General features: G+C 37.9%; 1 protein-coding gene across 2 annotated transcripts; it reads left to right on the top strand.

The window, feature by feature from the left end:
* Window positions 1-206: 206 nt before the first annotated feature.
* On the top strand, window positions 207-14,385 carry LOC124392623. Of its 2 annotated transcripts, XM_046859770.1 has the most exons (6): window positions 207-334; window positions 612-971; window positions 2,055-2,195; window positions 2,550-2,602; window positions 3,225-3,357; window positions 14,174-14,385. In XM_046859770.1, exons 1-5 carry the CDS (start codon window positions 295-297, stop codon window positions 3,351-3,353), a joined length of 723 nt encoding a protein of 240 aa, XP_046715726.1. In that variant the 5' UTR covers window positions 207-294; the 3' UTR covers window positions 3,354-3,357; window positions 14,174-14,385. The 2 variants fall into 2 exon arrangements, with proteins under 2 accessions (XP_046715726.1, XP_046715725.1); XM_046859769.1 differs by lacking the exon at window positions 14,174-14,385 and having other exon boundaries at window positions 3,225-3,741.
* Window positions 14,386-16,998: the final 2,613 nt, after the last annotated feature.

The raw sequence follows: 16,998 nt of genomic DNA, 5'->3' as shown, positions 1-16,998 counted from the left end.
GACCACTAGTGACAGGTATATAACAGTTTTGAGTGGTTGGAGAATGTGGGTGTTAGCGAATTGTGTCAATTTGTGTATTGGACTGAATAAGTATAGAATAAATGCAGGCTGTTCCACACATACTGTGTGCTTTCTGAGAATTATGGACTTCTGACGTCAGCAGCTTATTGGACACTTCGAGAAAAACAGGATGTAGGGGGCTTGTGGCTAAAGTAGCTAACAGGAACTTAACACACGGTGGGAAAATAAAACAGACATTTTTGACTTAACTTGTTTCTAGACCACCAGGGAGACATGGCCAAATGTAGTCTGTTCACACTACAGCTACTGTTTGGTGAGTTCTCATATAACGTATATACCAGATACAGTAGGTGTGATCTATAAAGAACTGCTATTTTGTACAGAAAGGTGAGATTGAGTGGTATTTGAGACTTCTTGATGGTTATTAATCCTGAGGAGAATACCTGATATTATGCAGGCATATGTCTGTTTTGGCAGAAATGTATTTGACCGTTTGTTAAGTGAAAGTTAACACTGAACTGAATTAGATGAGAAATGTAAATGATTATTAGGTTTGGACAATGATGATGAACCTTAATGTGTTCTTTTAGGTTTATTTTGGCTCAGTCACCTTCAGGTTACTTTCACTGATCATGCATCTGTCCATCCTGGAGAGAACATCACCCTGCTCTGTAACATCACTGATTATCCTGAGATATCGTGGTATCAACTGAGATCTGACGAGGTGAAGCTGCTGATATCTGCTGAACAAGGGAGGGTGAAGAAAAAATATTTGCTCAGTTATAATGTAAATAAGAGTCACTATGATGTAACAGAAAGCAACAGTTCAGTCAGTTTAGTGATTATTGGAGTTCGAGAGACGGATCTGGGGTTTTATTACTGTGGAGGACGAAATGATGATAAACACATTCAGTTTGGGAAACCCATCAGACTGAACTTCAACATTACAGGTCAGTAACTAAACTTCATTCAGTCTGATTTTTAATACTGTCTTACTGTCCTATTATATAATAATAATAATAATAATAATAATAATAATAATAATAATAATAATAATAAAAATAATAATAATAAAAATAATAATAAAGAAGAAAAAAAAGAAAAGCACTTTAACTGTGTTGAAAAATCTGGCAACTCTGGGAAGGTTGTAAATGTGAGTGTTTATAAGGCTCATTTTCCACTTATCTGATCACTTGTTATTGTGGACTTTATTATTATATGAAATCAAAGTCTATCAACTGATCAATTTCCTTAGATTTTCAAGTTTCAACACCTCACAGTGCACAAAAATGCAACTAGTACAGTTGCATTTTTAGCAAAAAGTAAAGAAAAACTAGTTAATACATAATTTTGGCTCAGAATGATATATGCGAAGAATGTGCATATATGACATATATATATATATATATATATATATATATATATATATATATATATATATATATATAGTAACATTCACTGAATTAAAAAAACTTTTTCTGAATTGTCCAAAAATATCAGAGACTCTGGAACTTACCTGGAAAGTTTTTTTTTAATCCAACTCTTAGACAATGACATAGTGTCCTTCCTTAAGACTTTTGAAACATTTCAAAATGCTTATTTCTTTTATATATGAATATATATATATATATATATATATATATATATATATATATATATATATATATATATATATATATATATATATATATATATATATCTTAACAGACCAGATTATCCATGTTGCTATTTATTTTACATTCCAAACAAAGGGAGTTTACATGTACACCCTCATTAATAAGGGACATGATTAAAGGTAACATAAAATTTCATGAAGTTCAGTATACAAAATTTGAACAAAATAAAGTTTGAAATGCCAGGAAACATTCCAGGGTGGTTGATAAAAATAAAGGATTTTTTTATATGATATTCTGCTTTGACCTTAATGCCAGGACCAGCCTATTCAGAGGTTCCAGTTTATTTTGAATTGTGGGGAACAGGGAATTCACTGCATTATAGTGATGTATTTGTTACTCTGTATTTATGTATTTCAGATGATCAAGAGACTCATTCGACTCTTAACTCGTGTGAGCCTTCAGGGGCAGGAGTAGAGCTCAGGATTACAGCGAGTGTGTGTGTAGCCTCTCTCTTAATGAACTTCATCTGCCTGTGTGTGTTCTGCTACAGGCTTAAAGGTGAACTTTTGTTTTATATCTAATTGGGCATCATTTAGAAATTAGCCTAAAATAACTATTTATATTAATACATGATGATTTAGAGTTTAACAATCTAAAAATGATCTGCTGATTTAACCTTAAACGCTTGAGTCTTATTTAAAACAAAATAATGTGAACATTACAGTGACAAAATACCTGTTATGCAGTGACTCAACACCTTCCTTTAATTCAGAATTACCTGTGACGCTGCTACTGACTATAGCAAAGTTAACATCGAAATTGGAATTTCAAAAGTTTGACCTGTTATTATGCTTAAATCTGTGTTTAAATTTAATATTTACTATAATTTACAAGGTTTTATTTCCCTTTCAGGAAAATCAGCATCATGCAGCTGTTTCAGCAAAACCACAAATGCTAAGGACAAGGTACTAGATATATATTCTATTCTATTCTATCCTTTAAACATTTTTATAAGTATATTGTCCTTAGATTTAAAGTCAACAAAAACTCATGGAAATATCTTGTCATGGAAATAACTTGCGTATGCACGCAGTTTTGGTGCGTTGTTTTGAGAAACGATGAAAGTTAAACATTAGCTTTAAATCTCAATACAACCTTTGCGATTGTACAAATGAAAATGCACCTGCTTACCAGATGAAGAGAGTTTTAATGCATTTTACTCAGTCTGGATTTCTCAATATGAACATTTGTAACTTTTAATGAAGTAATTAAATTAAATATAAAGGTAATTTTTAATCAAGGAAAAAAACTTTAATCAAGTTAAAAAAACTTGTGATATAGCAACATGAAACCTGTTATGTCAATTCTGATTCGGAACTATGCAGGTTTATTACATTGATTTCATTTGTTGATATATATAAATTATTTACAGAATTATGTTATAATCCCGTAGAGATCAACACTGTAAATAATTAATTTAATGGCACAGTTAATAAAGTTTATGTTTAATGGTGTTATGAAGCTCCTCTCTCTCTCTCTCTCTCTCTCTCTCTCTCTCTCTCTCTCTCTCTCTCTCTCTATCACCAGGACGAAAGTATGCATTATGCCAGCATTCAACATGGAAGAAGGTCCAGAGCAGCAGCTAAGAAAAGCACAGGAACAGAATCGGACAGTGTGTTGTACGCAGCAGTCGCCTCACAGCCTCGGAGACACTGACTAGGTGTGAAATGGGAGACTCTCCTCTTTATCTGTTTCATTTGTGTACACCCTGTGGAAGTGACCACATGAATGCTAATAGATTTTAAAATGTATATATTTCTCTAGGTTTTGTTTTGCAAAAATGTTTTTTTGTCCGGCAAAAGCTAAACTTTCCAAAAACTCTTGCCTCAGAGGGATACAAAAAAGCTTGAAAAAGCTGTTGTAATGTGTGCTGAGAAAACAGAGATATTTTAAATATATTCAGAAATAATGCAGTTTAAACTCATATATGTTGTTTTGCATGCACAGTATCAGAATGTGTTGTTTCAGTGTGGACCAGCGAATACTGGAAAACGAACATTTAACTAATTTGAAGTAAATAAATGATGTTAAATGTCACAAGAATCATTTTTTTTTTTTTTTGGGTATTTTGATAAGTAATTAAAATGATTTTAAATCATTTTAGATCATTCAGCAAAAGAAAGATTTTAAGGTTAAAAGATGAGGTGGAATAAGCTGTTCCATGAGAAGCAAGTTTATTTTGAAAAAAGGGGTAACGATTTTCCCATTACAAACCTATAAAACATTTTACACAAATGAACAGTCATGTCAATGTACAACTTGAACACTTGACGGTTATGTATATTAATAAAAATCACAATGTATAATTTTTTTACTATTTATTTGTATGATACAGCTGCAAATAAGTATTTGAACACCTGAGAAAGTCAATGTTAATATTTGGTACAGGAGCCTTTGTTTGCAATTACAGAGGTCAAACGTTTCCTGTAGTTTTTCACCAGGTTTGCACACACTGCAGGAGGGATTTTGGCCCACTCCTCCACACAGATCTTCTCTAGATCAGTCAGGTTTCTGGCCTGTCGCTGAGAAACACGGAGTTTGAGCTCCCTCCTATGATTCTCTATTGGGTTTAGGTCTGGAGACTGGCTAGGCCACACCAGAACCTTGATATGCTTCTTACAGAGCCACTCCTTGGTTATCCTGGCTGTGTGCTTTGGGTCATTGTCATGTTGGAAGACCCAGCCTCGACCCATCTTCAATGCTCTAACTGAGGGAAGGAGGTTGTTCCCCAAAATCTCGCAATACATGGCCCCGGTCATGCTCTCCTTAATACAGTGCAGTCGCCCTGTCCCATGTGCAGAAAAACACCCCCAAAGCATGATGCTACCACCCCCATGCTTCACAGTAGGGATGGTGTTCTTGGGATGGTACTCATCATTCTTCTTCCTCCAAACACGTTTAGTGGAATTATGACCCAAAAGTTCTATTTTGGTCTCATCTGACCACATGACTTTCTCCCATGACTCCTCTGGATCATCCAAATGGTCATTGGAAAACTTAAGACGTGCCTGGACATGTGTTGGTTTAAGCAGGGGAACTCTCTGTGCCATGCATGATTTCAAACCATGACGTCTAAGTGTATTACCAACAGTAACCTTGGAAACGGTGGTCCCAACTCTTTTCAGGTCATTGACCAGCTCCTCCCATGTAGTTCTGGGCTGATTTCTCACCTTCCTTAGGATCATTGAGACCCCACGAGGTGAGATCTTGCATGGAGCCCCAGTCCGAGGGAGATTGACAGTGATGTTTAGCTTCTTCCATTTTCTAATGATTGCTCCAACAGTGGACCTTTTTTCACCAAGCTGCTTGGCAATTTCCCCGTAGCCCTTTCCAGCCTTGTGGAGGTGTACAATTTTGTCTCTAGTGTCTTTGGACAGCTCTTTGGTCTTGGCCATGTTAGTAGTTGGATTCTTACTGATTGTACGGGGTGGACAGGTGTCTTTATGCAGCTAACGACCTCAAACAGGGGCATCTAATTTAGGATAATAAATGTAGTGGAGGTGGACATTTTAAAGGCAGACTAACAGGTCTTTGAGGGTCAGAATTCTAGCTGATAGACAGGTGTTCAAATACTTATTTGCAGCTGTAACATACAAATAAATAGTTTAAAAATCATACATTGTGATTTCTGGATTTTTTTTTTTTTTCTCACAGTGGACATGCACCTACGATGATAATTTCAGACCCCTCCATAATTTCTAAGTGGGAGAACTTGCAAAATAGCAGGGTGTTCAAATACTTATTTTCCTCACTGTGTATATATATATATATATATATATATATATATATATATATATATATATATATATATTCAATACACTACCTCGGACATACACACTCACATCGGGCAGAAAAAACACTAATCATTGATGTTTATGTAAGATCTGAATGTGGTTTGGATTGCAGTGTTCAAGGTTTTCATGTACAAAACACCAGCCACATACTATCATTCTTTAACCAGCTAACATTCATTAGGCAAAAAAAGGATTAAGAGTTGATTGAAGATTTAGCTCTTAGCTTCCAAAAACAACATTCTGCTTGGATTTCTTTGACAGGAAAACACATTCACTCACTACACAACAAACCAACCCACTTTTAAGACACATTTGTGATGAACTGAAACAATGACTGAACCCCAAACCTCCTAAACCATTTAGTTTGTAAAAAAAAAAAAAAAAAAAAAAAAAAAGGATCATAAAGTCCAATAGCCATGCACCAATATTTAGTGAAAAGGAAGGGAGGGTCTGAGATGGGATGTCATATAGTGCATTTTGTTATACGCATCCCTAAACGTACTACACATATAATATTGACTTATACTGAATAACTTGTTTATTTATAATTCTATTTTTAGATATGGTCTTCTCTTGCTGCTGGGTCTAAGCTGCACTTGTATTCAGACACAATGCTGTTGTGGTTTAAAGAACCACGGGCAGCTTTTTTCCACTCCATCCTTTTCACAGGCCCTGCAACAAACTGAGTAGCAGAGCTGTGGTTAGTGGTCTAACAGGGAAGATGCTGAGTAATGGAAAATGTATCTAATGCATTTAACCACATAATGTATTTTTTAAGCATACACATGAAAACAGCACCAACACACTACACACCTACATGCCTTGTGGTGTAAATAACCAGAAACTATTCACAGGAAATAGCCCATATTAAATAAAAGCTCTGTTGCAAAAAGATACATCTCTGGGGTTTTGCAGTGTCCAAGATTCATACCTCCAAAGCTAAAGAGCTTTTTATTACTGCCATGTATATATTTCAAAATGAACAAAATGTTAATTGGTTGGTTATTTATTGGGTTGGTTGGCAGGGGTGTAGCAATACCATTAAAAGGGTTACATTATAAAATCATTGGACTGACAATTTGCAAGACTTAGAAACAGGGAAATTCACACATATTGTCTTCACAGAGGCAAAGGAAAAGTAATAATAATTATTAATATAAGCCATCAGTCAATCTTTTTTAATGTCTATTCTAGCTTTTTTTTTAGCAGTTTTTGACCTCTCATCCCTTTTTTAGATGGTGCTGAGGTTAAGCATAAGCAGGAAGAGGCATCCAGCACTACACACTCTCTGTGTTTCACCACCCCTGTAAATTAAAACCACAGTATGTTGTGAATGCAAAACAGGAAAAGAACGAAACTGCACAGGTTGTGGCTGAAAACTGTCATTTCTCAATAAACCAAAAGCACAGCGTCTGCATAAAAAAAATCAAGTTTGACTTGATCTGTTGTGTACTGCTAAACTTTCCACTCTAAAGTACATCAATGCTTATCATATTAATATCCATTTCTAATGAAATTTGAAAGAGTAAAATGTATATATACACTGAAATTGGCTAAGTTGGTGATAAGTATGGATGTCATTCTGCAAGTGCTGGCCCAGTTTCTTTTGTCCTGAATTTCCATGTTGCATCATTAATAATGAATTTTCTGTGACTTCAATTGCACACTGCAAACACTGATCTCCTCAGTGCTGACCCATGGTTTACACACATTGCAGTGGAGCTCCAGTCAGACTAAACCACTTTACTAATCAACCTCCATAACCAGTGTGGCACCGACGCATCCAATTTGTTCCTGAAAATCGAGAAATGTAGGACATAGAATATAAATATATAATAATATAGAACAATAAAATATATGAACTAGATTTAAGAACGTCACTAGTAGAATCTGACTACACCACCCCAGGGGCTCAGTTACCGGGGTGAACCCTTTATAAAGACATGCACAAGGCACCCAGGTTCATCTACAGCTGAGTCAGGACATGAGACAGAGGTATAATACACACAGTTTATTAAGAACTCTTAAAATTACATCAAACCATACATCATATACCACACAAGAATGCTTGGACTCCATGGCTGGGGACCTTACTCTAATGATCTCCTAGCCACATCAAACACACGTGCACTCATACGACACCACAATCCCACCTGTCGACTACTGCACACCGAAGGAAACCACCACCAAGCAGATAGGAACTTGGCCCTCACACTAGAACTGGTCTCCCAGACACCTGGAGAAGAAGCAAACCACAGTACGTTCAATTCAACACACTCACTAAACACAGTCACAAAATGACAATAACCGACAAAATGCAAAAGAATACAACAGAAATAATAAAAACAGTCAATTCCATTCAATAAAAACTTTCTTTCGGCTTCTCCCGTTAGGGGTCGCCACAGCGGACCATCCGCATGTTTGATTTGGCACATGTTTTTTACGCTGGATGCCCTTCCTAATGCAACCCTCCTCATTTATCCGGGCTTGGGACCGGCACTAAGGCTTGTGCAACCCTAATGGCTGGGGTTGGTTCCCTGACAGGGGATCGAACCCGGGCCGCAGCGGTGAGAGCGCTGCATCCTAACCACTAGACCACCAGGGAACCTGTCAATTCCATTCAATACACTTCATAAAATAAGCACATGACCCCTTAGCATTCTGCTAGCTGTTGGGTAGCATCCAGGTCTTCAGACTCCTCAGATAGATAGATAGATAGATAGATAGATAGATAGATAGATAGATAGATAGATAGATAGATAGATAGATAGATAGATAGATAGATAGATAGATAGATAGATAGATAGATAGACAGTGTGGAGCACTGAAACAGCACACTAACACATATACATATATAAATAAAGCACACAGTCCGCAAATGCCATAGCATTTAGCTCCTTGGCTAATCCAGTAAGCCGTTAGCTATAGCGCAGTATGGCCAGGACAATGTCCACGCTCGGCACATAGATGCAATATGTCACTCCATCCGTGCTTTAGCAACCCGCAGACCACAAGACAGCCAGGCAGCGAAGCAACCAAAAAGTCAGCCCAGCAAGAAGACATCCCTGGTGTTCCAGTGTTCAGGAAAACGCACTCCCACCAGACACCGACTGCTCCTTTTATAGACCCACTAATTTAATACGCGAAACCTGGCCATCATTTCAATTGCTTCGCCCAAACATGTTCCCACTACCACACCAGCATTCTACTGGACGAAGTTCTCTGAACAACAAACATTGCAGGGTTAGAATGCAGATCTCTTACCAGTGAGAGACAAGAGTTGACAAGAGACCGGAATGTTATCAACCTCAAAAACCTGCAGAAGTTCAAGGTTTAGCCTTTGAGCAACTGGCTCTGCAAATAAAAACAGAATGCAATGATTAAAAACTCACAAACCCATATTATATTATATACAATGAAACATAGTAAACAAATGATGAAACAGATAAAATGTAACACATTAAGAGAAAAATTTTAGCATTTTGAACTTGATGGCTGCAGCATGGGACAGGGCAACAAAAGGTTGGAAAAGTAAGAGTTACTCAAAAGGAAGGAGGAATTAATTAGGTCCATTGGCAACAGTTCAGTAACTCTTCACATTATATTGCTGTAGGATGAACCCTGACCAACTAGGCATTTGCCAGAAGGTATTGCATAGAGCTGCTAAATGCTGTGGTAGTAGTTTGATTCTGGATGCCACTTACCTTATGCAAGTCCCTGAATCTGGTTCCAGCAAAAGAGATCCACACCATTATGCTTTCTCTTCCTCGTTTTACATATCTGACAGCATACAGGCTTGGTTTGTGCACTGGAGTGTCATGGCATATATATATATATATAGTGGAACCTCGGAGCTCGCGGCCTCAGCGCTCGCGACCTCGCATGCTCGCGACTTTCATTCCGACCGGCGACTCTCATTCAGATCGGTTCGTGAGCAACTGCGAGCTGCTCAAAACGCTAGTTTTAACATTTCTAATCAAGGTTTATCTCATTAAAATTGTCTAATAAATAAGTGTTATGGAGTGAAATAGTGTTATTTACTCATTTAAATCGATTTCGTATAGTGTTCTTTGGGTTTTTACTGGGTTGGAAGGGGCGTATCAAAAGGTTGCGAAAATTCGGAACTCGCGACCGGTCTTGGTCCCCTTATTTTCATCTGGTTAAAGAAAAAAAAAAAAAAAAAAAAAAATATATATATATATATATATATATATATATATATATATATATATATATATATATATATATATATATATATATATATGTGTGTGTGTGTTGGTGTGTAATATACTTACCAATTGTTGCTCAAAAGAAAAAAACTATTCTGGCTGAGTGCAGTCTTGAAAATGGGCAATGGATGTGACCTGTATTGGTGGCCCAGAGGGAAATGAGCTTGGGTCAGGAACAGGCTGAAGGCATGTGCACACCATGCTTTCCAAGCATCCTGCTAGCCAAACTCCAGTTTTTGGAGAATAAGTAAAAAATTTCAGGGCCAGGGTTAAGTTCCAGAGGGACATTCTGGACTTAAATCTCCTCTGTTTAATGGAGACATGGCTGACTGACCATGCTGGTTTGAGAATGGGGGTCAGAGCAGAGCAAATTCAAGAAGGTGGTGCAGCAGGAGCATGTGCGACATGTTTAGTCAGACTTTCTCCGTTGTTAGCGATAATCTTATGTGAGAAGTGTAAGCTTTGACGGAGAAGATCTTAGCATTAGATGAGCGCATCCAGAGTCAATAGAGAAATGGGTGACGGCTCGGCGGCATACTCGCAAAGCCAAAGCTAATGCTAAGGCTCGCCCACGTGAGCACCATTCCTCTCCACTTCACATGTCCAACAGGTTTGCTCTCCTGAGTGAAGCACCCACTGAGAAACCTGTAAGAGCTCTGGTTATAGGAGACTCTATTCTGAGGCACGTAAAATTAGCTAGACCTTTAGGGGCACCAGCAGCACAGGTCTTGTGTATACCTGGAGCCAGGTAGCCGGACATAGCAGGTCAGCTTAGGTTTTAAGGAAAGCACAGGTTCTCTAAGATAGTTTTTCACAGAGGAGCTAATGATATACACTTTCAACAGTCTAAGGTTACTAAGAGTAATATAATAGAGGTGTGTAAATTAGTGAAGGCAATGTCCGATGCAGTAACATGCTCTGGCCCCATCCCAATGCGACATGCCAATGTAGCCTACAGCATGTTATGGTCGCTGAACTGCTGAATGTCCGAGTGGTGCTCCATAAACAATTTGTGCTTCATAAATAATTGGAGCAATTTTGAGGGCAAGGCTGGCCTGTTAGGGTGGGACAGTATCCATTCCACTCTGGAAGGTGCTGCTCTCATTTCTTGTAGTATAGGTCATAGTCTCAGAACAGCACTAATTAACAAGTGACTGTCCAGAGCCAAGGCCAGGGAGCAGACAGACAGGCTAAGACCGCATGCTAGCTGCACAGAGTCGTTATTCAGGATCCACCAAATTAAGACTGTGTCTGTACCCCAAGCGAAACCAAAATGTAGGAATTCCCAAACAGTCTGTTTAAATAAACTGATTAACATTAAATTAAATAGGACTGAATGCACAGACAGCACCTCTGATCTAAAGATTGGATTGTTGAATATTAGATCTCTCACATCAAAAGTGCTTACTATAAACAAAATTATTACCGACCAGGGGCAGCAGTTGTGTCTATACTAGATTCAGTTGGAATCAATCAGAATGCTAGAGGACCCACTCATAGTGGTGGACACACTCTTGATTTGTTATTAACATTTGGATTAAAAATAAAAAAATTGTCATAATTCGATAGTTTGAAGTTATTTTAGATCATTATCTCATCTCTTTTGAAATCTGCCTTAGTCATTGCATTACTACCTCACCACGTTACCGTGTTAAGTGTACATTCATGGCAGCTACAGCAGCGCGTTTTGTCAATAATCTTCCAGAAATTATGATATTAAATAGATCTCCATCTGACCCCGCGGCGCTTGACTGGGCCACTGAATACCCAGAATCAATGTTACGTCATACTCTAGATGATGGAGCGCCCCTTAAGTCCAAATTGATCAGGGAGAAAAAATTAGCACAGGGGTATAATGATCATACGTGCACCCTAAAACAGACCACTTGGAAATTAGAACGTATATGGCGTCAAACAAAATTAACAGTATTTCAAATAGCATGGAAGGAGAGCCTCCAAAATTATAGAAAATCTCTTAGTGCTGCTAGTTTAGCATATTTCTCCACCCTCATAGACATTTACAAGCATAATCCTAGATTATTATTCAGCATGGTAGCAAAATTAACATGGAATAAAAGCACTGCACTCACATGCACACCATCAATAGGTAGTAATGATTTCATTAACTTTTTTAATAATAAAGTAAAAAAAAACAGGCAGGAAATCCAGTCGATTAATATAAATCCAACTTATTTTACAATATATTGTATATTTCAGCAAAGCCAGATGAGAGATCATCTCAAAAATGTTGAGGCATGTATAAAGGACATTAGACTTTGGATGCTTGATAACTTTCCTCTGCTCAACTCCGATAAGACGGAAGTACTTTTACTAGGACCTTTCCGATAACGTAGCATCTCTGGATGGTGTTTCGGTTTCAGTGTGTATAGCAGTCATCAAGACCTTGATGTTATTATTGACCCTAATCTTTCCTTTGAGGCTCACGTGAATAATATTACCAGGTTATCCTTCTTTTACCTTAGAAATATTGCTAAAATTAGAAATATGATGTCGTTACAGGATGCAGAAAAACTAGTTCATGCTTTTGTTACTTCTAGATTAGACTACTGTAACGCTTTACTGTCTGGGTGTGCGAGTAAGTGCATGAATAAGCTTCAGTTAGTCCAGAATGCAGCAGCAAGAGTACTCACTAGATCTAGGAAATACGACCACATCACCCCTGTTTTAATCAGTCTACACTGCTCCCAATCAAATCTCGCATTGATTATAAAATATTACTTCTGACGTATAAAGCACTTAACGGTCTCGCACCGCAGTATCTGAGTGAACTTCCGTACCAGTATGATCCTCCACGCCTACTTAGATCAAAAGGTGCAGGCTATTTCTTGGTACCTCAAGTAATGAAGACTATAGAGGGGGCAGATCTTTCTCTTATAAAGCCCCTCTCTCTCTCTCTCTCTCTCTCTCTCTCTCTCTCTCTCTCTCTCTCGTCGAGTTAAACATGCTCCTGAGGTTTCAGTGACCACTGTTCCTGCCTCTCTCCCCTCCGTCCACTTCTTCCAGGTCTGCCTCTGGATAGTGTTCTCTTTGTTTGGAGGCCACTCTGTGCAGCTTGGTTTGGTTTCTCATCAACGCCTTGGGTGGTTCCATGAAATTCGGAAGTAAGAACGGAAGCTTTGAGGATGGATTGGACTGTAGTTAATATTGACTCAGGACTACTTTTACATCATCACTGTACCCCGCAACATCGTTTATCTGCTATAAATGGACATTCGGTGCAACTCGGATGGGTTCCCTCGAGGCTGGTTCCTCTCAAGGTTTCTTCCTTATTCCATCTCGGGGAGTTTTTACTTGCCACAGTCGCCTTTGAGTTCATTGTTAAAAGCGCTATATAATAATGAATTGAATTGAATTGAATTTGTATATATATATATATATATATATATATATATATATATATATATATATATATATATATACAGTGGTCCCCCAGTTATCAAACTTAATTCGTCCCTTAAAACCGTTCGAAATCCGATATGTTCGAAAACCGGACCTAATTATCCCATAAGAAATAATGGAAAACCAATTAATCGGTTCCCGAATTCCACCAATTCCCAATAATTAACCATTTAGATATAGATTTAGATTTTCCTGTTTTTAGCCGTATTAATAGTCAGGAATCCCCCTGCCACGCCCCCTACGGTGGCTGTCATGGTGCTTCAGGGAATGCCCTGTTCCTTCCCTCAAATGTGCCCCGCCCACATTGAGCTTATCGCAATCGGGCTTCCTCCGTAAAGCATCGTAGATATTGTTTATGGACTGCTTTTTGCCGGATTATCCTGATCTCTGCGGGTATTTTGTGTTGGCTCGATAAAAGTATAAATTAACAACTTTACAACAGTAAGAAACAAAATGATTACTGTTCTTACCGCTAAATATCACTAATATTGTTCACAAACAGAAGTTGTGATAGATGCTTACTCAGCGATGTTTGAAGCGGAAGCAGTTTCTTCCCCTCGCACTGGGTTGGGCAGCGTGGGCGGCGTTCGATAACTGGAACTTTGTTCGTTCACCGGACCAAAATTTTGTTCGGAAAACCGTACGCTAACCGAAATGTTCGATAGCCGAGCTGTTCGATAACCGGGGGACCACTGATATATATATATATATATATATATATATATATATATATATATACATATATATGCCTCACTTCCTGCACGTAGCAACAGGCAAGCACTCCAAACAAAACTGCCAGATGGGTGCTAAATGGACAATGCCACTTCAGCACCCGTATTTTGTAGAGCTGCGGGGCACATGGCAGGAGGGCGGATCGTCCCAACGAAGCACGGCTGAAGCCAAATGTGGAGAGCGGAAAATCTTCACCCTCCTGGAGTCGAGTGAAGAGTATAAAAGGAGCCACGAAAGATGGCAAGTTGGAAAATGGCTGGCTCCTGACTAATGGAAGGTTTCTCTCTATTTCTCCTTATAGGAGGCAGCGACGGCAGCTGCAGCAGAGAGAGCTACATCGGTGACCATGCCGGTGCGTACCCTGCTTTCGTGACGCTCTAGAGCTTCTTACATGCCGGGGTTCCTGAGCAGCCACCTGTACAGACAGGACAGGGTCTCAGCTTCCTCCCTGCGGTTGCAGGCAAAGGACGTGGAGAAGGTGTAGGTGCAACAGTGCAAGGTAATGGAAAGTGTGTTAGAGAAGTGAAGAAAAGAGTGCAGGCAGGGTGGAGTGGGTGGAGAAGAGTGATAGCAGGAGTGATTTGTGATAGAAGAGTATCTGTGAAAGTGAAAGGGGAAATTTATAGGGCTGTGGGGTGACCTGAGATGTTTTATGGTTTAGACACAGTGGCATTGAATAAAAGACAGGAGGTGGAGCATTATATACAATATATATATATATATATATATATATATATATATATATATATATATATATATATATATATATAAATATAATTTTTGGGGGGGGTTAATAGTAGGTTGAATGATGAAAGAATCATCATGGCTAGCATTCCAAAAGTTAACGCAATTCTGTCTGAACTGCAGCTACCAACTTCATCAATGCCACAGTTGGCTGGAATGGCCTACCCAGTCACCACACCTAAATCCTATTAAGCTACTCTAAAATGAACTTGATCACGATGGAGAAATCTCCAACTAGTGAAGAACATCTTTGGCAAGTTAAACAAGAAGCATTGCAAAGTATTTCAGTTGAATGTTTGAAGAAAAAAAACATCAGGATGCTTTTCTTGGAAAATGTGTACATTTATAAATGAGTTTGGTCCTAAAAAAAATTTTCATATTGTTAAATTACTGAGTTTTCGAGTCTGTTGTTAAGAATGCGTTAATGAAAATAAATTTTACCAGCACATTTTATTATTGTGCATTTAATTGACCATTTTTATTACAAATATAAATAAATAAATATAAAAGCAGCTAAATTAAAACCTTTAATGCAACACATATTTTTACAGACCTAAAAAATAATAAACTCCACAAAAATATTTTTTTTTTAATCACTAAACATTTATTTCCTGATGCACCAAGTCTAAAATCGAGCACCAATAAAATGCCATGATTCACACATCCGTCAATTAAAACAGTCTTTGTGAAAACATTGCAAAAGTTCGGTTTGGTGTCCTGATAACCCAAAAACTATAAAACACTAGGTCTTGACCACTGTCGGATGAAACAAACATGAGAGGTGTCCAGAACTGCACCCTTCACTGCATCTGACACACAAAACCACGTCACAAATGCAAAACAGGAAATAATTGACACGACAATGATTGTGGCAAGAAATAGATAACAAACGAGTGGAAAAAGTATTTAATGAAAAACAGGCAAAACAGTTGTCTACATCAAAATGAGTCATTCTTTTTCTACGACACCACCTTTCATCCATTAACATGTATATACACCTTCTTCTTCTTCTTCTTCTTTCGGCTTCTCCCATTAGGGGTCTCCACAGCAGATCATCTGTCTCCATACACCCTGTCCTCTACAGCTGCCTCTTTCAAACCAACTACCTGCATGTCTTCCCTCACCACATCCATAAACCAACACGTATATACCACCTACTGAACATAAATGTTACAGCAATTCAGTAGTAATAAAACACAGCACTTTTGTGTTTGGTAGAAGACAAAATCTATGATTAATCTTTTATATATTTATATAAATCAGAAGCCAAAATGATAGACAGTAAATGGGCAAGAGGTCAGGGTAGGTCAATTACCAGACCATCATGTAGCTCTTTATGGTAGCTCACCCCATTTTTTTTTTGCTAATTGTCATGCCAATATTTGGTTGTAAGCCATCAGGAAACACTGTGTAGGCCACACTGGTAAAATCAGACATGTGCATGTCCAAATCCTGCAGAGAGAAACAACTCATAATGTGACATAATGTGTTCTGCTTTGATAATAACTTGATCTCAGAATTGACTTGTGAGTGCATTTTATCGTTTCATCTGTCTTATACAGTACCTTCTGATTTGAGCAGCAGGTAGAAACACAAATGTCCGAAAAACAAGAGAACAGACAAACAACAAATATAAAAAATATCAAACACATTGTTTCAGCCTGCACACATTTCACTCCATAGCTTTTCACAATAACTGATGTTTTCATGACACACATTCATGCTGCAGTAGTGTAGAAGAGCTGCTGCATCGCACAACAGGAAGTGTCCTAAATAAAGGAAAGTGTGTGTGACAGAGTGAATGTTGGTCTTTAAGGTGGAAGTTCTCACCTTGTAGTCTGGAACAGTGCAGAGAGGAGCAGATGATGATCAGGGAAACAGAGATGGCACACACACATGGTAAGATTATGGTAATAATTATTCCATAGAATGCAGGAGATGCAGACTGCTGTGTGTCTGGATGCTAAAAATCCAAGTGTTGATCGTCTGATAGATGGTAACACATTCTGCTCATTTATAATGATAATTTAGTGTTAAACACACACAGAGACCAGACAGTCATTTATACTCTGTACAGAAGTCACTATCAGAAACCGTTTAATCATCTACACTGAACTTTTATTTTCATATCTGATCTCGCCTTAATCGAATTACTGTAGATAATTATATCTTCTCGAAACCAAAGCCAAAAAAACCAAACCAAAAAAACTGAACATAAAAAGAGTTTTGAGCAAATTAATCAAAAAACTTTAAGTTTAGATTGTTGTGTAATAAAAAAAATCCTTGAAATAATACCCCAAATTATAAATACACATATTCAAATTATATAACATTATATTATAATAAAACTATATCAGACTGCAATAATCAGACTAAATAAAG

The sequence above is a fragment of the Silurus meridionalis genome, chromosome 10, assembly GCF_014805685.1.
Source record: "Silurus meridionalis isolate SWU-2019-XX chromosome 10, ASM1480568v1, whole genome shotgun sequence".
Taxonomy (NCBI): Eukaryota; Metazoa; Chordata; class Actinopteri; order Siluriformes; family Siluridae; genus Silurus; species Silurus meridionalis.
Note: the sequence above shows the minus strand (reverse complement) of the source record. Positions and strands in the feature narration are given on the sequence as shown.